This window comes from Hyperolius riggenbachi, chromosome 6 (genome assembly GCF_040937935.1).
Source record: "Hyperolius riggenbachi isolate aHypRig1 chromosome 6, aHypRig1.pri, whole genome shotgun sequence".
In the NCBI taxonomy this organism is placed as follows: Eukaryota; Metazoa; Chordata; class Amphibia; order Anura; family Hyperoliidae; genus Hyperolius; species Hyperolius riggenbachi.
In genome coordinates this window covers 196,868,603-196,892,144 of record NC_090651.1, presented here as the reverse complement: position 1 = coordinate 196,892,144, position 23,542 = coordinate 196,868,603, and the positions used below count along the sequence as shown (strand labels likewise).

Below are 23,542 nucleotides of genomic sequence, written 5' to 3'. Positions count from 1 at the left end.
ATTCTCACTGGCTCATTATTATTCCTTTTGTCTCTTAATTTTATACTCATCAGAAGTTCAGTCCATGGGGTACTGACTGCTCTATTCTTTGCCACCTCAACAGTTTCAATGTCATACCCTCTCTCCAGAAATCTTTCGCAGTTACATCTAACTCCTTCTTGAAGTCTACGTCTTGTGTACAGTTACGTCGTGCTCTTAGCATTTGTCCAACTGGTATGCCCTTAGTAAGGGACCAGGGGTGGAAACTTGCCGCGTGTAGCAGAGTGTTTCCTGCAGTGGGCTTACGATACGTTTTTGTGATCAAAGTATTATTGTGTTTCTCAATTGTCAGATCAAGAAAGGTAATTTTTTCTTTGTTGATGTCAAAAGTCAATCTTATATTGCGATCATTACGATTGAGTTGGTCCAGGAAAGAGGTCAGGCATTCTTTCGGAACGCCAGACCAGGAGCATGTCATCGATAAAACGAATCAAGAGGGCAGTGTGTCCCCTGAAATCCACATGCTCATACACCTCCCTGCGTTCCCAAAATCCAAGGTGCAGGCAGGCATAGGCCGGGGCACACGCCGCCCCCATCAACATGCCCCTGATCTGGCGGTAGTAGTTCCTTGAAAAACGAAAACAGTTAAATTGCAAAATAAACTTAAGCAATTCAACAATGAATTGACTCCTCAGTAAGGGCATTCCTCCAATTTCTCTCAAGAAAAAGGTTACAGCAGCAATACCTATATCGTGTGGGATGGACGTATAAAGTCCCTCAACGTGAATACCAACTAGTATATTGGTATGCTGCACTTCAAACCCCTCAATTAATTTGATTACATCCCCAGTGTCTTTTGCATATGACGGAAGTTCAGCCACTAGACCTTTTAAACACTTGTGCTCCCCCAATTGGAGTATCACCGAGCTATCAACACCTGTGTGTTCAAGGAACTTTACATTTGTATTTTGAGTTCCTCAAGCAGCTATGAAACCAGAGACTCCCAAGCTCACAGTCTGCTACCCCCTAGACATAAAATCTTGATCTGGCAACGCAACAACAATCGGTGTAGGAAACTGATTGCGATTGCGTTTTCTGGTCTCACGGCTCTTCCGTGACTCAGTGTTTCTCAACATTTTATTGGTATATACCCCTTTTAAAGCACTGTACTTACCAAGTACCCCCTAGCATAGTAAACATCACAAGTACCCCTTGACAAATATATATTTAATCGCAGTACATTATAATTGGTTCTAAACAATTTCCAAACATTTACTATTGCTTTTAATTACTAAAATACTAATTTGGAATTGTTTAAATAAGATTTATAATTTTCTAAAAATCTAAATCTGTTATTTTTGGTTAAGTATGCGTACCACACGTTCAGAACCTAGGAGCCAGAGTCTGGCATAAGTATGTTTCCCTGCTAATCATGCCCCTCTTGCTGCTTTGCCCAGAAACCCCAGATTTTCCCTCACTTAAAAGTGATTTACTCTTTACAAGCACCCATTCATTGACCACGTGGGAGACAGAAAGAAAGTGTGATGTTTCAACGCTCAAATTATCAAATTATAACCTGGAGATGGACTTAATAACTTTTAACACAAATTATTTAGATCCGTCTAACCTCAAATTTTTTACCCTCATTAAAATTAGATTTTCTTATTACCTAGAAATGACACAGTAGATTATAATGTGGTTACTTAGGTTCCAAGAATTTGCATAGTCATTTAGGCACTATCCCAGTGGGAACAAGACTTAGCTTTAGCTTTTTACCCGGAGAATTGTTTTTATACATACGTTAATACTTAGAAATGTTCTTTGATATTATGATGCTGCAAACCTCCTCAGATCATCTAACACCAAACAAGACACAATTGTAATAAGACCAGTGAGTGATAAATGCTATTGGTGATGTCAAGCTGTAGTTGATGTTTGCCACACCTGGTGCGAATTCCCTGTAATTGATGCCTTTTTGTAAAAAAATATCCCAACTGAGAAGCTTAATTATTTATTTTATATTATATAGTTATTTTTATTATTATGCTTGGACTTGATGGACTATGATCTCCAGAGTTTTCAATTAAATAAATGTTTGTGAACAATGTAATGCATTCCTAAATAACTACATCCATTTTTTTGTATCCAGAAAGGGAATAAACTAGCCAGGTAAAAAGTAGCAGCTACAAGAATACATCAAGCAGCCCAATGGCTTAAACCTGTTTTGCACTATTACAAAGTCATTACTAAAATAAATTATCTTTGTCTTAAAGTGACTCTGTAACAAAAATTACAACGTTTTTTTCTACCATCCTACAAGTTCCTAAACCTATTCTAATGTGATCTGGCTTGCTGCAGCTCTTTCTACTATAACCATCTCTGTAATAAATCAATGTATCTTTCCCCTGTCAGACTTGTCGGCCTGTGTCTGGAAGGCTGCCAAGTTCTTCAGTGTTGAACTGTTCCTCTATGCACACTCCAGTGTGTGTTTTATTTACATAAGCCAGCAGCTTCTCTGCTATCTTATCAGTGATAGAAGAGAGCTGGATAAAAATCCTCCTCTGGAGGCTGTGAAAGGAGCTGGTCTGTCACATACTGAGGAATTAACGACATAGGCAGAGCTGTCTGCAGGAAGCCTGTAATGTTCAGTGCATGAGAGAAGCTGGGGACAGAAGGTAAACACACACAAGTGATCTCTTGAGATTCAGAAGTAAAGCAGGCCATACACTGGCTCGATTCACGGCCGTTTCGACAGCAGATCCGATCCTGGGATCGGATCTGCTGCCAATCGCTTGCGCTAAACGCACCCGCCGATCCGATTCCCTCCCGAAATCGGATCGGACCGTCGATCGCGCCGTGCGGGAAATTACCCTCGATCGCCCGGCGGTAGGAGCGCGTCGCTTGCGGCGTACGATTCGGGCCCGATCCGAGCATGTATACATTACCTGAAGCTGGCTCCGGGGTCCTCTTCTCCTCGCTGCACCGCATTTCCGCATGTCCCAGTGTACGCTTATACTTCCTGTGTCACTCCGGTGACCAGGAAGTTGAAATAGAGGGCGCTCTATTTGAACTTCCTGGTCACGGAGTAACACAGGAAGCGCCGGGATGGAGCAAGAACAGCGGTGCGGTGCAGTGCGGAGAAGATGCCCGGGAGCCAGCCTCAGGTAATGTATACGGGGGGGGACAGGCGGCAGGAGCAGCTGAACAGATTGTGATCGGTTTCAGGCTGAAATCGATTCACAATCTGTTTGCAGTAAAGGCAGCCATACGATCCCTATCTGATCAGATTCGATCAGATAGGGATCTGTCAGCTGGTCGATCTAATGGCACATCGACCAGTGTATGGCCACCTTAAGGCTGTATACAGCCTGCTTGTGTATGGATGTATTTTCTATGTGTGGACATGCTGTACATCAACCTACTTCCTGTTTTGGTGGCCATTTTGTTTGTTTATAAACAAACTTTTTAAAACTGTTTTTGACTACTTTTAATGCGGCGGGGAGCGGTGAAATTGTGACAGAGGGTAATAGGAGATGTCCCCTAACACACTGGTATGTTTACTTTTGTGCGATTTTAACAATACAGATTCTCTTTAATGAAAAACTGACTGTATTTCTAACTGGAGACTCTGGCGGGATAACACAATTTTTCCCCAGGCTTCTTTGTAGATATCCGCAACATTGGATAGTGATAAAAAGAAATTGCACAAGTTACTGTATGTAAAATAGCAAAGACAATATAGCATTCATCATAAAAACCAATAAAAAGGTCAGAATAAAAACCTACAACAAAACAATGTACCATTGTATATGTAAATAGATAAGAACATAATAATAATAAAAAGGAATCTTCCTGGAGAAAAAAGATAGCATAAGCAAGAAAATCCAACAAAACTTATTAATACCTCATTATGTAACCAACACATAACAAATCCATTAAAATGTATCTATAATATCCAAGCTGGCATTTCATAAACCAACATAACTATATCTACAAGTTATTTGACCAGCTGTATAGAAACAATCTTAGCCTTCATAAGTCGGGCAATAGCACAAACGACTGAAAAGCATAAATCTATATATAACACATCTGTTGGGATCTCTAAATTAGAGGTACCTGTTTTAAAGTTAGGGAGATTGAAATCATTTTATTTTTCATGTCAATAATCCAGTGCATTATATATGGAAATAAGGTATTTGAACTACAGCTAATGTATAGAGCTTCTCTTCTGAAAAGTAAAAAAAAAAAGTTCAGAAGTTAATTATTTATATTTTTTGGAGGCTGAATGAACTAGATATTTTGTTACACTGACATGACTACTGTGCACACTTCACAGTTACAATGTAATGCCTTAAATTGAAAATAGGAATGTTGTGAAAATAAGGGAAGTTCTAAATACAATTTCTACTACACATACACTTACAGTGCTGCCCATAATTATTCATACCTCTGGCAAATTTTGACTTAAATTTACTTTTATCCAGGAAATGCCTTTTGTACGTCGCCATCTTATCTTTTGGGAGACACCTATGTCCTTTCCTGTCAAAAAATTACTTGTTGGTTGAATACAAGTAATGTAAAGTCAAAATTTGCCAGGGGTATGAATAATTATGGACAACACTGTATCTCTTGAGTTTATTTTTAGTTAAGTTTTGCTTTAAACTTAGACTGCCATATTAGACCAGGAGTGCTGCATTTTTTTCATCAACACTAGTCAGAGAGAATTCTGGCATGCAAGCAGTCAGCAGAGCAAAGGATAAAGAAGCATACCAAACGTTAATTATCTCTCCTTGCGTCACCTTAGTTTCAAATGTTATTGAATCAGCCCTGAAGTAATTTAATGCATTAGAAAAATGTTGTTCACCATGCCAATGTCTTTCTTTCGTAAGTCTCAAATACTGGCACCTCCCTGATAAGTTTTGGCGCTGATTTTTCATGTTGTATCCATTACTGATAAAAATATTGATATGTTGATTTTTGTTGTGTCCATTAACCAACATTGCAGTATGGAAAATACATGTGTGTGTGTGTGGTGGTGTGTGTGGTGGTGTGTGTGTGTGTGTGTGTGTGTGTGTGTGTGTGTGTGTGTGTGTGTGTGTGTGTGTGTGTGTGTGTGTGTGTGTGTGTGTGTGTGAGCCATCTGATCTTTTAGTATTCTTAACATTAGTATCTCATTATTCTCCTTCTCAGAGCGGCCTACATTTATCAGGAGACCCATAAACCAAGTGGTTTTGGCAGATGATATTGTAGATTTTCATTGTGAAGTACAAGGTGATCCAGTACCCACTGCCCGCTGGCGTAAAGAAGAGGGGGAATTGCCCCGTGGAAGGTATGCATTTTTTACATAACACTTATTAAGTTTCTTGAGAAGGAATGAGGAGTGAGCAGAAAAATACTTTCTTCCCGGAACAGAATATAATCTCAACTAATGCTAGTCAATCACAGCACAATGTTTTTAAAATGCTATGAATATTATACAGACTAATGTCTAATGGTGCAAAGTGGTATAACAGGTAAAAGATCACTATCAGGAAGGCCATATAGCATCAATCACTTTGTGCTCAAGACTGCTAGCATAATATTGCGCCTGTTTAACTCTCTAGTAAGGCCACATCTGGAATATGGAATTCAGCTCTGGGCACCACATTACAGGAAAGATATTGTAGTTTTAGAGCAGGTGCAGAGCCGAGCAACAAAATTGATACGTGGGATGGAAGGTCTCACTTACCAAGAAAAGTTAGATAAACTGGGTTTATTTAGTCTAGAGAAAAGACGCCTTAGAGGGGATCTAATTAACATGTATAAATACATCAGAGGGCAATATAAAAGCTTGGCGGATGAGCTTTTTGTCCCTAGGCCTTCTCAAAGGACTAGAGGACATGATCTGCGCATGGAGGAAAAACGTTTTAGCCATTTATTTAGGAAAGGGTTCTTTGCAGTAAGAGTGATTAAGATGTTGAATGCATTGTCACAGGAAGTAGTTATGGCAAACTCTATACCTGCAATTAAAGGGGGCTTAGATGCTTTCCTTGCGTTGAAAGACATCCATGGCTACAATTACTAGGTACTATCTGATTGCCATCTGCAGTCGGGAAGGAATTTTTTCCCTTTTGGGGCTAATTGGACCATGCCTTGTAAGGGTTTTTTGCCTTCCTCTGGATCAACAGGGATATGTGAGGGAGCAGGCTGGTGTACTTGTTCTCTGGTTAAACTCGAGGGACGTATGTCTTTTTTCTACCCAAATAACTATGTAACTATGTAACTGATCCGTGTGTTTGACGGATCACTCCTAGGATGTGTTTAGAAAGGTAACATGAAAGTCTATTTGACTTTAATGTTAACTTTCACATTAGACAAAGTGTTCCAGAGCATTACAGTGTAACACATTTGGGAGCTTTGTAACATCTAGCACCAGCATTTTCCTGTCGGGGGAATTAGAACTACTGCTGCTAATCAGCGTCGCACTGCAACTTCCCGATTTCACGCCGCAGGTCATAATGCGTGCACAAAATCGGTTAATGTATGCATTATGTAATATGAAAGAGGCCTCAGAGTGGAAATGCCTTTAGTTTTTACATTTGTTAAAACTGGTACATTGACACGGGGCAAAGAGGCACCCAAAAAAGATAAAATATGAATAACAAAATAAAAGGTAAGTATTGAGACTTGCTTAATATATGACAAATCGTGAGGTTCAAAGGATTTATTGCACTATTGATGACGCATTTCGTGGTGCAAAGCCTTCTGTGAAAAAGTGCAAACTGCTTTTTCAATTGTACAAAAAATTCCCTTGAACCTTACGGTTGTCATTTATTAGGTAAGTCTCTATACTGTATTTACCTTGTATTATGTTTTTAATATAATAATTTTAATATTTTATCGTTTTTGGACACCTCCTTACCACCTGTGTTATCGGTCCCCAACATTTCTTAGGATGACACCAGCTTTCTGGTGGGGACCTTCTTCCAAGAGTGCAATTAAACAGACAGAGAGAACTGTCCAACCAAGAGTCTGATTGAAGATGAGTAGGCCTTTTTAAATCTGCACACATCACCATGAATAAGACTTGGGATTTGGAATTGAAGATTGAAGAGTTTATATTTAATTTGCATGTTGTTATATGGATTTAAGATAAAGCTGCATCTGTTAAAATGTTATATAGTTTAAGTCTGTATCATGCCTACCATAGTGGGGTACACAGAGCTAAGCAACATTTTCTGATAATATCAGGAAGATATTGACTGTTTACCTGATTTACCACAAAATAACCAATGTGTGCCTGGCTTTAAGCCCAAATGCAGGCACATGTGTAAAAATCCCATATTTTAGTAAGTAGAATGCTATTTTTGTGGTATGGCGCTTATATATTTAAAATGCCTGTGCTAACAAGTCATACAAACTAAAACTGCACATCTGACGGAGTAACAGCTATCTTTGTGTTGAGGCCACTGCTGTATAGAACTGCATCAGATTAGAGGGTGACGAGCTGTAACTCAGACATAGTTGTCTAAACAGCACAGTTTTCTACTTTGGCAACCTGTACTTCAAAGGAATCCGAGGTGTGAGGCCTACGGAAGCTGCCATATTTATTTCCTTTTAAACAATACCAATTGCCTGGCAGTCTTGCTGATCTTTCATCAGTAGGGTCTAAATCACACACTTGTAACTAGCATGTAGTTAATCTTGTCAGATTTGTCATAGACATCTGATCTGCATGCTTGTTCAGAGTCTATAGCTTAGTAGTATTAGAGGAAGAAGATCAGCAGGATAGCCAGGCAATGTGCATTATTCAAAAGGAAACAAAAATGTCAAACATATCACCCTCACCTCAATTTCCCTTAAAAGACCACTATCGCGAAAAAAGTAGGCAGTTAAAATCTGACAGAACCGACAGGTTTTGGGCCAGTCCATCTCCTCATGGGGCATTCTCCGGGTTTCCTTTGTTTTCAACAGCATTTCCTGAACAGCAGTTTAACTGCTGAAATAGTAAGATACCAGCCAGCCTTCTTACTCACTTGCACACTATTTTGTCAGTTAGATTTTGCAACTGCAGTTCAGGGTACAGGTTGCCAAAGTAGAAAACTGTGCTGTTTAGACAACTATGTCTGAGTTACAGCTCGTCACCCTCTAATCTGATGCAGTTCTATACAGCAGTGGCCTCAACACAAAGATGGCTTCTTTTTTGCGATAGTGGTCCTGTAAAGGGAATGGATGGTAAAGGGGTTCCTGACCAGGAATTTTTATAATGATTTATTGGCTCTTGCCTACAGAAAGAAAAGCTCTGCCATTGATTTTTGCATGTGCAAGAAAGTTAATTGTGCCTGGAGTTGAGCTTCAAAGACTTTAAAGGGAACCTTAACTTGGGGGGGGGGGGGGGGGGGAGAGAGAGAGAGAGTGTCACTTACCTGGGGCTTCTACCGGCCCCCTGCAGACATTGTGTGCCCGTGGTGGGACAAACTAATCCTCCGGTCCCCCACAGTGAGCCAGTTTAATTTCCTGCGACTAGCTAGTCGGCGGGCCACTGCGCCTGCGCAGCCCTGGCTAAGCGTGTCCTCAAAGAAGCACACGTCGCCATTGCCGGCCCCACGCATGCAGGAGACCAGAGGATCGGCTTGTCACATAGGGCGTCTGCAGGGGTCCGGTAGAAGCTCCAGGTAAGTTAAACTCTTCCCCCTCCTCCAGTTAAGCTTTACTTTTAAGCAAAACTACACTATTCAGGGACGGATTTACAACTCATAGGCCTGCAGGCACAGATATTCTGGTGCCCTAAACTCCGCCCCTGAACACAGGCCATACCCCCAAGTACAAATATTCTGAACTCTAATACCTGTCTTATGTCACTAACTGTCCTTAGAATCTTACACTCCAATCCAGGGGTCAGGAACCTTTTTGGCTGAGAGAGCTATAAACGCCACAGATTTTAAAATGTAATTCTGTGAGAGCCATACAGTATGCTTCAAACTGGCACAGTGTGCATGCGCAGCAGAGGGTTGACATTCCTGTTGCCATGGTTATGTGTATACAGTTGATCCTCCAGGCAGTGGAAGTGTCAGACAAGTCTTCAGCTTCTCTTGGGTTTCAGCAACATCAGCAATTTCCCCAGGAGCCAGACAGGAGAAATACCAACTAACAGCTTGTACAATTAGCTAGCTCACTTGGGGGTTGATTCACTTTGCAGGACGAGATCCCCACACTTTGGCCCAATAGGCTGCCTTTCAAGTGACAGACAGCCTATTGGGCCAATCAAAGTACAGGGATCTCGTTCTACAAAATCACTGGCCCTGACAGGATCCAGGGTGGGACCAATGGAGCGGCCGTTAGTTTTGAGGGGAGCGCGAGTAAGTTAGTAGTGCATGCTACAGCAGTAGCGTGCCTACTTTGAAAATGTTACTTGCCACACTAAGCTGCGCTGCTTGAGCAGTGTAGCTTCAACCCCTACTGATTTGTCTGTGAGCCAGATGCAGCCATCAAAAGAGCCACATCTGGCTCCTGAGCCATAGGTTCCCTACCCCTGCTCTAATCACTCGCTCATATCATCCTTAGTGACATGAGATTAGGATTAGAGTGTAAATGCCTGAGGTCGGTGATATGAGGTAGGGATTAGATTATAAGCTCCTGAGGTCAGTGATCTGAGGAGGTGTGGCCGCCTCTTCCACATAAGGTGCCTACAGTGCCTTATAGAAAATCCAGCCCTGGCACTACCATTTATGCCTCTTGACAGACTTATAATGATTATGAACTAGGTTATAGTAGCCTCCTACTTAAAGGGGCACTACAGTGAAAAACTGTAAAATTTTAAATATGTGCAAACATATACAAATAAGAAGTACATTTTTTCCAGAGTAAAATGAGCCATAAATTACTTTCCTCCTATAATGCTGTCACTTACAGTAGGCAGTAGAAATCTGACAGAAGTGACAGGTTTTGGACTAGTCCAAATCTTCATGGGGGATTCTCAGCAAGGCTTTAATTCTTTATAAAGATATCCCCCAAAAACAATGTAAACTATGATGCTGGCCAGCTTCCCTGCTCGCTACACAGTTTTTTGGCAGTTGGACAGGGAAACTACCATTCACTAAGAGCTTTTGAAAATAAATATATCTCTGAGAATCCCCTATAAAGAGATGGACTAGTCAAAAACCTGTCACTTCTGTCAGATTTCTACTACCTACTGTAAGTGACAGCAACATAGGAGAAAAGTAATTTATGGTTCTTTTTACTCTGGAAAAAAATGTACTTCTTATTTGTATATGTTTGCACATATTTTAAATTTTACCGTTTTTCACTGTAGTGCCCCTTTAAATGTTTTCTCAATGTTTAGTTTAGGCATTCTACTAATGTAGTCCTGAATCAGGGACACTCCTTTTTGCTGCTCTATCAGTAGAGAACCATTGTGGGAAAAAACATCTTTTATAGCAGATCTAAAGCTGCAGAGAGTGGGTGGGAGCTTACAGCTATACAGATTCTTCTTTACACCAGTGAAGGCCCATACAGACATCCATGAAGTGTTATCTGAAACAATTGTTAGTGATCATTTTGTCTGACAGGGACATTTGTGGTTCAGACACAGTGTTTGGCTACTGCAGAGCAGTATGTTTTGTTTTATGGAGAGACGAGAGGGAGGACAAGTGGTAGTTTTCCTTCTGCAGGGACTCGAGCAGTTTATCAGTAGTGGATGTTAGATGTTAGTGATCCAGCATGGCAGATCACTAACAACATAGTCAAGGACATTGTGGGGCACAAAGACTTTCGCTAGAGAGGACCACAAATTATTATCTTAGGTGTAGAAAATCTAGCATCTGCATGAACAACCACCAGATTCTCAACGTAATGGGACAGTCATTCATAATCATTTCAAATTATCTATTGTAAGTATGTGTGTCCCTTGACATTGTGAAGTAGTCGCAGAAAGTGGTTAGGACTACATGCAGACTGGTGGTGTAAAGGCTTGCACAGACACTCAAAACTGTCGCTTGAAATCACTAATGTTCCTTTCATGTGACACTTGTTTTGGACTAAGTGCTGTACATACTACATGGTGCTTCATTATAAGTGAGCAGGAAGGAGGAGGATGGCTGGTAAGCACCTGACAGCATGTTAGAACACTGTCACCTGAAACAATCAGTACATTTTTGAGCAATACTTATAAAGCATATGTATAGGCCTTCAATATGTCAGCGTGTTCTGTATCTTGTTAGGTACACTTTCTTTGACATGATTATACAACGACAAGCCCAGGCGGTGGATACCATAGACGAGAAGGAAAGTGATTAGGTAAAAGTTAATGGTGCTCGTTAGCTAATTATATGCAAATCCAGTTCCTCAATGTAGGTCCACTAAAAAACATTTATACTGGTGAATTGAATACTTCTGGAATCAGTCGTCATATGTGTATTTGGAGGATCAGCATGTAGGACTAGTCTTATTCAGTGATCGCTTTAATGTCTACATCTTGTGCCATCTTTCAGTGCTACAAATGTGTAACTGAATTTACAGGTATGAGTTTCGCAGTGACAACACTTTGCGCATTTCCCGGGTGACCTCTGAGGATGAAGGAACCTATACCTGCATTGCAGAAAACAGTGTTGGCAAATCAGAAGCATCTGGCTCCCTTGGGGTTCATGGTAAGATCTGAATCCTCAGTTGCAACTGTCTTACATTATTTTTGTGTCCCATCCATGTTATAAATGTATATAGTACAAAATAATCCTGCCTACCAGGGTACAGTTTCAACCCTGGAGCTTTATTGTTGTTAAATTGTGGAGTAGTTTCTGTGTACTGTGCCTTTAAAGAATGTGAAGTGTGCCACTTCAATTTAGAGTATTATGTCAAGTAGCTCTATATACCGTATGTAGTAATTAAATGTGCATTGGTGTAAGCCTGATTACTGTCTGTCAACGATATACACTGCAATTAGCCATGTTATTATAGGCAACTGATTCAGATTCAGCACTTTCACAAGCTCATAGTTAAGGCTGGATACTGGTGAAGGCAGGCTTATTAACGGGGTTTCCCCTTCTAAAAACAGTTTCCCTGACTATCAATACTGATCTGCATATTTGGTCTAAGTTAGTGAATGGACAAGATAGAATATAAGCAAAGAAGTCAGCATAAAAACCTGGCAGTTAGCATATTTTGAAAGTTTTTACTTAACGTAAAACTCAATTATTTGTTAGGAAAAAAATGACTAGACACCAGTCCTCCCTCGCAGTGGATTCAAAAAGTTATCTCCAGCGAACCCTCAGGATCATTTGGTAACTGACCTAGCTCGAGTGTGTCTCTTCTGGGTACTCTCAAATCCGGGCTATATGCATAGTTCCAGCACTGTACCCTCCTCCAATCATTCACCCAGAATAGGCGTTGATGGCATGTGCTGCCTTTTTCATGCTAGGCTAGGCACTGTACATTGCTGGAAGATGGTGGCAGAGGTAATGGTAATGTCTAATATCTTTTCTTGGGCATGGGCCTGGGGACTGATATTTTACCAAAGGTTGAATATTACTTTTGATGTTCTTAAAAGTGACCCATCTATTTCAGCTTGGCTGGCTGTCCTGCTCAACCTCGATTTCTAATACTCTAAGCCTGGATCCTGAACAAACATGCAGATCAGATGTTTATGACTGAAATCTGACTGGATTTGCCACACTGTGTAGACAAGATATGAGTCTTAATTCTGGAAAGTCACATGGATTTGCCACATGCTTGTTTCAAGTGTGCCATTCAGATACTACTGCAGCCAAAGAGATCAGCAAGACTGCCAGGCAACTGGTAATTTTTAAAAGAAAACAAATGTGGCAGCCACCATATCCATCTCAGTTCAGGTGTACTTTAAGAAAGTCACGGGATGGGAATTGTAATACCCAAATGGATACTCTTAATTAACATAATAAAGGAAGCACCACCAGGGGGGTCTTAGGGTTAGGCACCACTGGGGGTCTTAGGGTTAGGCACCACCAGGGGGGTTTTAGGGTTAGGCCCCCCCGGGGGGGGGGATTTGAGTTAGGCATAGGTAGTGGAGGGTTCTGTGTGTGAGTAAGGTTAGGTTTAGCTATAGTAAAATGTCAGTAACAATAACTGATATTTGACTAACAAAAATCAACACTTTAAATAGTAGAGTATCTGTAAATGTACCGATATTCTACTATTGGCACTGTTCCGAAATTCATATATGCGATGCTGGACAATTTCTGCTAGTATATGTATATATGAAGTAGGTAAGCACCTTGAACATGATTAATGTAACACAGAGTGAAAGCCTGCAGTGTGACTTTTTAGCAAAAGTTCCACTAAGTGTAGGTGTATGTTTACTCTGGGTTGTTGTAGGGCACTATATAATTGCATTGTTAAAGAGACGTAAAGATATTGTGATGGCGCATTAGCAGTGCAGTGGAAAGTGTCGGCGTAACACAAGGCATGCTGAGTAGTATCAGACGTGTGTTGCTGCGACTTTTTCCCTCCATTGTCTTGCGATCCTGTATTACAGTGACTGCAACACAACCTCCCATTGTTAACCTAGCCATACTATAATGCCAGGGCCTGATTTACTATAAGGCACTGTAGGCATGTGCCTACAGGCACCTGATGATGCAAAGGCAGCTCATTCCCTTCCCCGGGCGCCTTCCCCTCTCCCTATATAGAGTCCTGAGTAGAGTGTAAATGAGAGATTACTTGACCTGCTCTTTGCATTCCACTAACAAGGTCTCCCTTCAGTCGAAGGCACCTCTAGGTACTTAATACCGAGGTTCCTCTAACTGCCTGATACTAAGGGCACCTGCAGCAACCTATGGTGGGTAAGGGAGAAGTGACAGCTGGGACAGCCAGCACACTTGTGGTGCAGTTTGGTGGGGTTTTGGAGATTCATGGAGGGCAAAGTCTAGGGTGCCAGAACATCTATGCCTATAGACTCATGTGAGGTAAATCCAGGCCTGAATAATACAGTCATTTCTATATACTATTTCATTGAAATTCAGAATGCCAAGATTAAATAGATAGGTGCATTTACAGTTCATAAAGGATCAGGTTGAACTCGAGGGACGTATGTCTTTTTTCAACCCAAGTAACTATGTAACTATGTAACTATGATAGGTCCTCTTGTATAGACATTATAATTGTCACATCATTGTTCTGGGTTTGCATCCATGTTGTCATTTATTTGGCTGTTAAATTCAACCACACTCATTCCAGCCTTATATTTTGTTTTGTTTCTCATCTCCACTTCGTTACAGTTGGGCCATTATGTAAGTATCCATTCCATATCCATTAATTTAAGAGTTTTCCTGCATGTTTGCTTACCTGTTATGTCCCTGCTTCGAAATTATGCTAAGTTTTTAAAATTAAGATCAGTTGTGAAAAGGACTTGAAAATGTTTGCATGATATACAGGGCCATACCTAATGATGTTCTGTAAGGGCTCAGGACTGGCAGAAAGTAGAATTAGTGTTACAGTGTTGGGCTCTGTTTTTGCTAACTGCTTTAGCGACAAAGGCGGCTACAACTTTCACTACCTTGCAGCAGTGGTGGTGGTAAGAGTTGTGAACTACTGCTAACTAGGGATGGGCTTTAACCTCATACTCTATACCGGGGTGCCCAATAGGTCTATCGCAATCTACCGGTAGATCGCGACCACCTATTTAGCAGATCGCGGCCGTATGGGCGCGTCCCATTACATTTTGCAGCCGACAGCTGTAGAACGTGCTGCGTCCCATTAAATTCTGCTGCCGCTGGCCAATCGGAAGGCGGGAAGGAGAGGGGCGACGCGGCGGAAGAGAGGCCAAGGGCGGTTCTGCCATGACGCGACGTCATAACTAGGGGCGGTGCTGTGCACAACACATACACACACTCACTCACTCACTTATGCTGCCCTCACTTACTCACTGACGCTGCCCGCCGGAGCGCTCCCTCAGTCGCTGACATGCTAGTCTGCCCTGCAGCTGAAAGAGAGGAGACCAGGACGAACCCCAGACACTGCCGCTGGAGCTGAAGGGAGATAAGTGATTATATTAATGGCACCCAAGCACCTATCCCTAGCTACCTATACTGGAGGCACCTATACCCAGCAACCTATACTGAAGGCACCTATACCTAGCTATCTATACTGGAGGCACTTATACCCAGCTACCTATACTGAAGGCACCTATACCTAGCAAAGGCACCTATAGCTACCTATACTGAAGGCACCTACTGTATACCTAGCTACCTATACTGAATGCACCTATACATAGAGAGAGCATCTATTCCTAGCTACCTATACTGAAGGCACCTATACCTAGCGAAGGCACCTATACCTAGCTTCCTATACTGGAGGCACCTATACTTGGCTACCTTTATTGGAGGCACCTATACTTGGCTACCTATACAGGAGGCATCTATACTTGGCTACCTATACTGGAGGCACCTATACTTGGCTACTTATACCCAAGGCACCTATACTTGGCTACTGATACCCGAGGCACCTATACTTGGCTACCTATACCGGAGGCACCTATACTTGGCTACATATACCGGAGGCACCTACAGTATACTTAGCTACCGATACAGGGGGCACCTATGCCTGGCTACCTATACTGGAGGCACCTGTACCTGGGGGGCAGTTCATGACAACGAGGGGGTGGGGGATTCTGCAACATTTGAAATGTTGGTAGATCGCCAGGACTCAGCAAATTTTAAAGTAGCTTGTGAGCCGAAAAAGTGTGGTCACCCCTGCTCTATAATCTATAGAGCATGTATATAACCTGGACACAAGCACGTGAGCAAGTGCCGCACCGGCGCAAAACGGTTGTTGTGCCGTCCGATCATCCCCTGGTCACGTGATCCCTGCACACCCCATCACGATCTTTAACCTCAGGTTTGATGATTTATGTATATGTTGAACTCAAAACTGTTTGTTCCATAAATGTGGCTTAAAACAAGAATAAAGCAGTTAAAGAGACAGTGCCTGGGCTGCCTTGATGTACTAGGATCTATAATTTATTAATCACAGTGAGAGAACTACCTGCTTGTGAAGTCAGAGGGTTTTGCAGCCTGCTACACTGCCAGGGGTTAATTTTTGCATTTGCCTGAGATTTGCTCATATCCCTTTTGTTAGGCACCTAATGCTAAGTACACACCATACAATTTTCTAGAAGATTTGCTTGCCAGATCGATTATTTCCAACATGTCCGATCTGAATTTCGATAGATTTTTCGATTGTTTTTTTTTTATCGTTTTTTGATTGTTTTTTGATCGCTTTTCATAGAACTGAACAAAAATCTATGGAAAAAAACATTAAAAGAAGGTCGAAAAATGGATCGAAATTAAGATCGGACATGTTGGAAATTATCGATCTGGCAGGTAAATCTGAGAGAAAATTGTATGGTGTGAACCTAGCATAATACCCAGCTTATTTCTTGTTAGCTTCTTATCAGCTAAAGAACCAATCCTTGACCTTGTCAGCCATCCCTTTAAAAGCTGGCTGTCTTGCTTGAAGTGATGAAGAAACTGGAGCCATTCTCTTTATGTAGTTTTAGAGGGTCAATCCAAGCAAAACTGATATCCCAGTGTGTGGAGGCTGCTGCAGTTAAACCAATTAATGATTCTGGTGGTGTGATCTCTGATCTCTTGCGTCCCTTAAAGAGAAACTCTGACCAAGAATTGAACTTTACAGGGGGCGCTGTATGACTGATATTATGGTGAAACCCCTCCCACAAGAAACTGAGGACCGTGGTACTCCTGGCAGTTTCCTGTCTGTGAACCTTGTTGCATTGTGGGATATCAGAATCAGTTTTATTTCGCCAAGTACAGCAAGAGCTGTAATCGGAATTATTTGTGGTACACATGGCATAGGCAGTGTAAAGACAGACAGAGTAAAGACAGACACAAAACGCATGCAGATACATAATACAAAAATAGAAATGCAGTGGTCAGGACCGTACTGGCCATATCACTGCTGTGCAGGGCAGTCAGGTAATAATAAGGTGCACTAAAACGTCCACAGTCCCTTTACGGATAAAGAACCTGGGCAGGCAGAGGCAGGAATCGGCTGACCGACCCGGCAGTTAGAGATTCAGGCCGGGCCGGGGAAGGTTAGAGTTCAGTAGCCGAACAGCCTGGGGGAAGAAGGTGTTCTTCCGCCTAGTAGTTTTGGAAGGTAAAGTCCTGTAGCGGCGGCCCAATGGGAGGAGCCTGAAGTAGTGGCTGCCTGGGTGGGAGGGGTCGCGGGAGATCATGGTTGCCCTCTTTCTCATCCTAGAAGAGTGGAGGAGATCAAGAGGAGGGAGAGGAGAGCCGATGATCTTCTCCGCGTCAGTTATGACTCTCTGCAGCTTGTGTTTGTCGCTTGCCGCTGCGCCTGCATACCAGACAATTACAGAGGAGCAGAGGATAGATTCTGTGGTGGCGGTATAGAAGCTGGTCAGCAGCTCCCTGGGCATGCCAAATCTCTTCAGTTGGCGCAGGAAGAACAACCGCTGCTGGGATTTCTTCTGAATTTTGGTGGTGTTAAGCCCCTATTTCAGGTTGTAAGTGAGAGTCGTGCCGAGGAACCGAACCGATGACACCTTAGAGACTTCTGTCCCTCCAATGAGGACAGGTGGGAGGGGGGGAGGGTTTCTCCTGAAGTCAACGACTAGTTCAACAGTCTTTGCTGTGTTGAGGACCAGGTTGTTGTCGCTGCACCATTTGCATATTCTCTCGACTTCGCTGCGGTACTCGTGCTCCCCGTTTCTACCAATAAGGCCGATGATGGTGGTGTCGTCTGCAAACTTGATGACCTTCACAGAGTCAGCGGATGAGATGCAGTTGTTGGTATAGAGGGAGAACAGCAGAGGTGACAAAACACAGCCTTGTGGGGCCCCTGTATTTGTGGTTCGGACGCTGGAGTAGTAGTTGCCAAGCTTCACCTGTTGCGTTCTGTTAGTCAGGAAGTCCTTGATCCAAGCCCGGAGAGAAGGATCAATTCCGAGCTGCGTCAGACTGGTGATCAGGATGTCTGGGCAGATCGTGTTGAACGCTGAGCTAAAGTCTAGGAACAGGATCCTAGCATAGGAGGCGGGGCTGTCCAGGTGCTCAGTGATGTGAGCCATGCTGACATTGATGGCGTCCTCCACGGATCGGTTAGTCCTATAAGAAAATTGGAGCGGGTCTAAAAGGGAGTCCGTGGCCCTCTTCAGGTGGGCAAGGACCAGCCGCTCTAGGAGTTTCATGATATTTGAGGTTAGGGCCACTGGTCGGAAGTTATTTAGCTCAGTACTGCCTGTTTTCTTTGGGACCGGTACAATTATATAGCTGTTTACAGCTGTTTCCAACTGCCAAAAAAGTATGCAGCAGCTACATCACCTGCCAACAGTAAAAATGTCACCATGTAATAAATGTCAGAATGTAAATCAGGGATTTAAAAGATTTTGCAATTGTCAAACACTGACTAAATCATTTATACATAATTATTGTAAAAATGAAGCACTTTTTTTATTACATTATTTTCACTGGAGTTCCTCTTTAAGCTGGATACCTACCACAAGACCACAGAAGATGGATTGGGGAATATGCAGCGACGAACGATACACCAAACGATCAATTCCCGATCTGTTTTCTGCAATTGCGTACATGGAGACAAACAGCGGGCTTAAATGCGTCATTGAACAATTGTGGTAATTAGCGTGGGGCCCAATGGGTATTGGAACGACCGTCAATGAAGGTATCCATCATGACAGTCATTCAAAGCGAATGATTATCGCGGCTAATCCTCCGTCATTGAACATTGTTTAGTGAACCTTCATTAAACGATGTTGCGTGATATCGTGCAAATTGCCATTCGCCATTTTCAGTTCGGTGCCAAAATCTTATGAGGGCCTTAAGTCTGCACACCTTTGTGGCCATTATTAGGGTCTCCTTCCACTTCCTTTGCCTCATCTGTATTTGTTGAGTGTTAGAGAATAAGTGTACATGCCCTTGATGCTGCAGAAGGAGCAAGACTAAAATGTGGGCAAGAAGAAAGCTGGTAATCATGGTAGCTGACAACCTCTTTCCACTGAAGTCCATGATAAAAAAAGTCAGTGGGTATTTGCATTTGCCAGAAAATGGCAGTAACAGAAATACAGCTTTTGTGTGGACTGCTGCTATAATGGGCACCCATTTCAAATTATGGATGCATTGTCTAAACTGAGAGGGATATGGAAGCTGCCATATTGATTTCCTTTTAAACAACACCCGTACCCTGGCAGTCCTGCATTCAGTAGTGTCTGAATCACACAGCTAAAACTAGAATGTGCTAATCCAGTCAGACTTCAGTTAGAAACATCTGATCTGCATCCTTGTTCAGGGTCTACAGCTAAAACTATTAGAAGTAGATGATCAGCAAACAGCTGGTTTTGTTTAACCAGCTGAGCGGTCTGGACGAGCTCAGCTCGTCCAACACCGCCAGCGGCTGCCGCTCAGGCCCTGCTGGGCCGATTTTAACGAAATAAAAAGCAGCACACGCAGCCGGCACTTTGCCAGCCGCGTGTGCTGCCTGATCGCCGCCGCTCTGCGGCGATTCGCCGCGAGCAGCGGCGAAAGAGGGCCCCCCTAGCCGCCTGAGCCCAGCGTAGCCGGAACAAAAAGTTCCGGCCAGCGCTAAGGGCTGGATCGGAGGCGGCTGACGTCAGGACGTCGGCTGACGTCGATGACGTCACTCCGCTCGTCGCTATGGCGACGATATAAGCAAAACAAGGAAGGCCGCTCATTGCGGCCTTCCTTGTTTATTCTGGGCGCCGGAGGCGATCGGAAGATCGCCTCCGGAGCGCCCTCTAGTGGGCTTTCATGCAGCCAACTTTCAGTTGGCTGCATGAAATAGTTTTTTTTTTATTTAAAAAAAACCCTCCCGCAGCCACCCGGCGATTTAATCAGAACGCCAGGGTGGTTAAAAGGAAATAAATATTGCTATCCCTCATTCTTATCCCCTTATAAAAAGTATCAGTTACCTGGCTGTTAAAGCTGACCCTTTGGCTACAGGAGTCAGAAACCTACAAGCATGTAGCTAGTATGCTCAAAATAATTGATCTGCATACTTAGTGATTCAAAAATGTTAGATGAATGCCATCAGTGCAACAGTTAGACAACAAGTATTTATATATAAAAAAAAAGTCATTCCCCATTCAGGTTTCCTTTAAATCTATAGTCAATGTTTTTTAAATCCCCAGCAAACAAAGTGCTGCACATACAAAATAAAAGTGTAAATAGCCTTTAATATTGTCGTTTGAACTGGCTCTAACATTTAAAGTGTAATTTCTGGTAAAACTTTTAGTACACAAAAGAATTAGAATCTCTTTGGCCATTCCCATCTAATTGGCTCCGGACTGCTCCTTACATGTTAGTCACAGGAAAGGGAGATGCCAGTGGTTACAAGGAGGGGGCAGGAAATAATCTGCCAAGTAGATTCAGAAGACAGTACAGCAATAGTTATAATTAATAGCAAGTTTATATAATGACAGCACGGTGGCGTAGTGGTTAGTGCTCTCGCCTTGCAGCGCTGGATCCCTGGTTCAAATCCCAGCCAGGGCACTATCTGCACAGTTTGTATGTTCTCATGTCTGTGTGGGTTTCCTCTGGGCACTCCGGTTTCCTCCCACATCCCAAAAACATACAGATAAGTTAGTTGGCTCCCCCCTAAATTGGCGCAAGACTACACTACATGATATAGACATATGACTGTGGTAGAGATTACATTTTGAGCCCCTTAGGTAGTTAGGTGGCAAGACAACACACTCTGTACAGCGCTGCGGAAGAGGTCAGCGCTATATAAATACTAAATAATAATATAATTTGGGGCTTGGAACTAATCAGTGGTTGAAACTGACTTCTTACAGTGGGAAAAAAACTACAGGCCGTGGGCCTAATGCGCACAAAGATGTTCTTTAGGCGGCCCATGACTGAATGGCTGCTGCTGGGAGTTCTCCGAGCACGATTGAACCTAGATTCAATGTAATATTTTTCAGCATCATTTTATGTATGTTCTGGCCCCCCAGTCTGAAGTATGCTGACCTGGCCCTTGACCCAAAAAGTTTGGGGACCATGGGCGTCCGCAGAAAACTTTCCAGGGGAGGGGGTAGCTATGCGGCACGTACAGCGCACCGCATCGAAATATAGAGGGAAAGCGTGCCAAAAAATGGGATTAACAGTTCCAAAAAATAGGCGTGGCCATGGACCAGGATGTGGATGTGGTCACGGACTTGGACTATAGTAGGGATTAGATTGTGAGCGCCTCCGACACAGGTGCCCTCCAATTTAGGTAGTGACAGGGACCCCCCCTAGTTTAGGTAGTGACAGGTGCCCCCCAGTTTAGGTAGTGACAGGTGCCCCCCAGTTTAGGTAGTGACAGGTGCCCCCCAGTTTAGATAGTGACAGGTGCCCCCTAGCTTAGTTAGTGGCAGGTGCCCCCCAGTTTAGATAGTGACAGGTGCTCCTCAGTTTAGGTAGTGGCAGGTGCCCCCCAGTTTAGGTAGTGACAGGTGCCCCCCCATGTTTAGTGACAGGACCCCTCCCCCCCCCCCTTCCCCTTACTGTCATCCCAGCAGCCAGCCCAGTGTCAGACCTCAGAATCAGCGGCAACCAGTGAGAGCAGGCGCACGGTACCCTCGTGGACATAACGCTGCATATGCGGAAGTGATGTCACTTCTGCATATCAGATGCTGTGTTCTGGCAGAAAGAGGGGAGTCAGGTAAGCAGTTCTGTCTTATTCTGCAGTAACAGGTCTAGAGCAGCTAGTGATAACCTAAGATGAGCAGAATCAAAGAACAGTGGAATCCCGGTTATCCACCTAGGCAGCAGTCTCAACCAACAAGCACAAATCACAGTGTTGAAGGCCAAGTACTTGGGCTGTTTGTGGGCTCTGCTGTGCTTAAAGACTGGGTTCCACAGCTCCCCTAAGGTTAATATACTTTGAATTACTCTATTTTAACTTTTAATATGGAATTCATCACATGTATATAAAGTGGGATATAATACTGTATTAGCTAGGCCTATTTTTAACATTGAGTCTCAAGCAACCAGAAAGCACACTTATCTGGCATCAGCCGATCCCTTTAAAAAGAGCTAGCGCTTTGGTGATTAGCGGGAATCACCCACTAATCGCCCTAGTGTGATTGGGCCCGTAACGAAGGATTAATGTAAGGAAGGCACTTTACAAGTTGTGTTTATTGCAGCTTCCCTTGCGCAGAGCCTTAAACAGAATACTCTTAGGGCCCGTTCAGATCACAAATGCGGTGGCCATGCGTGCGGAACGCGTGATATTTAAATCTGCTTTTACACATGGACCTTCTGGGAGCCCTTCACTGTGGCGGAGACAAAACAAGCTCATCTCCTTGCAAATAAGTGCTGGTAATTAGTACCTGAGATGTGCATCGCATCTAACACTGGAAATTAGATTTCTGATTTACAGCTGGTAATAAGAGAAGAGTTCTTATAAATGTACCATAGTTGTGGTGTGGAATAGTACAGTAGAACACATACCAAAATATTTATTTTTCATGTGGATGGATCAGGAAAAGGTTTAGCATGTATAGTGACATCTGTGATTCCAACTCCTTTCTTCTCATAGAGGCTATTATTATTATTTATTTATATAGATCCAGCATCTTCTGTGGAGCTGCACAACAGCATACAGGGTGTAACAATACAAAGTAAACAATACAATAGTTAACAATACAAGACAATGATGGAGTACAACTGATACAGTGAACACATCAACTGCAGGTTTTTACATAGAGGTGGGAGATATGCACATACACATTACACAGCATTGAGAGACAAAAGGGGAAGAGAGTCTTACAGTCAAATGTGTAGTACACACAATACAATTTTTCATCAGATTGACGGTCGAATCGATTATGCCCGACAGGTCCAATCTGATTTTGATTGTTTTTATGATTGATTTTGGATAGAAGTGATTGGAATATAAATCAGAAAAACGATCAGAAATCAGATCGGACCTGTCAGAAATATTAGTTTTGACCATCAATCTGACAGAAAATTACATCATGTGTTTACTAAACATAAAGGTACACATTTGGGACAGAAAGTAATAGGAATTTTTCTAGTAGGGATTCAGGCAGAAATATACTGTATGTTTGGTTTTTACAGTGAGTAGTAAATTCTAAACTTTCAAGCTGTTATTGCCTTTGGGGATGTTAGCATACTTTTCTTGTCCAACCCAGATTCTTTTGGGAGTTTTTCACTATGCTCCACACCACTGAACTAGTTTTTTTCTTGGAGTTCCAGTAAAGCATGGCCCATCTACAAACTAAAACCAAGTGCAGCATGTTTTTTTTTTTTTTTCAGTGCTGTCGCATTAATTTTTTCGCACACTTGTCCATTCTAGTGCCTCCACAGCTAGTGACTCGTCCACGAGACCAGATCGTAGTCCAGGGCCGCACAGTCACCTTCCAGTGTGAGACCAAAGGAAACCCACCACCTGCTGTGTTCTGGCAAAAGGAGGGCAGTCAGGTAAGCAGTTCTATCTTTTCCTGCAGTAACAGGTCTAAAGCAACTAGTGATAACCTAAGACAAGCAGAAGCAAAGTACAGTGGAGTTCCGGTTATCCACCTAAGCGGCAG

The 23,542-nt window shown here is 42.8% G+C and overlaps 1 protein-coding gene across 3 annotated transcripts in view; it reads left to right on the top strand.

The window, feature by feature from the left end:
* The window catches only part of ROBO3 (roundabout guidance receptor 3), a 661,476-nt gene that overhangs the window by 468,047 nt on the left and 169,887 nt on the right, over window positions 1-23,542 (top strand). For all 3 annotated transcript variants that reach the window (XM_068240266.1, XM_068240267.1, XM_068240268.1), the window contains exons 5-7: window positions 5,170-5,308; window positions 11,476-11,603; window positions 23,308-23,432. In XM_068240266.1, coding sequence (XP_068096367.1) covers window positions 5,170-5,308; window positions 11,476-11,603; window positions 23,308-23,432 — 392 coding nt within the window. The remainder of the gene's footprint in view (window positions 1-5,169; window positions 5,309-11,475; window positions 11,604-23,307; window positions 23,433-23,542) is intronic.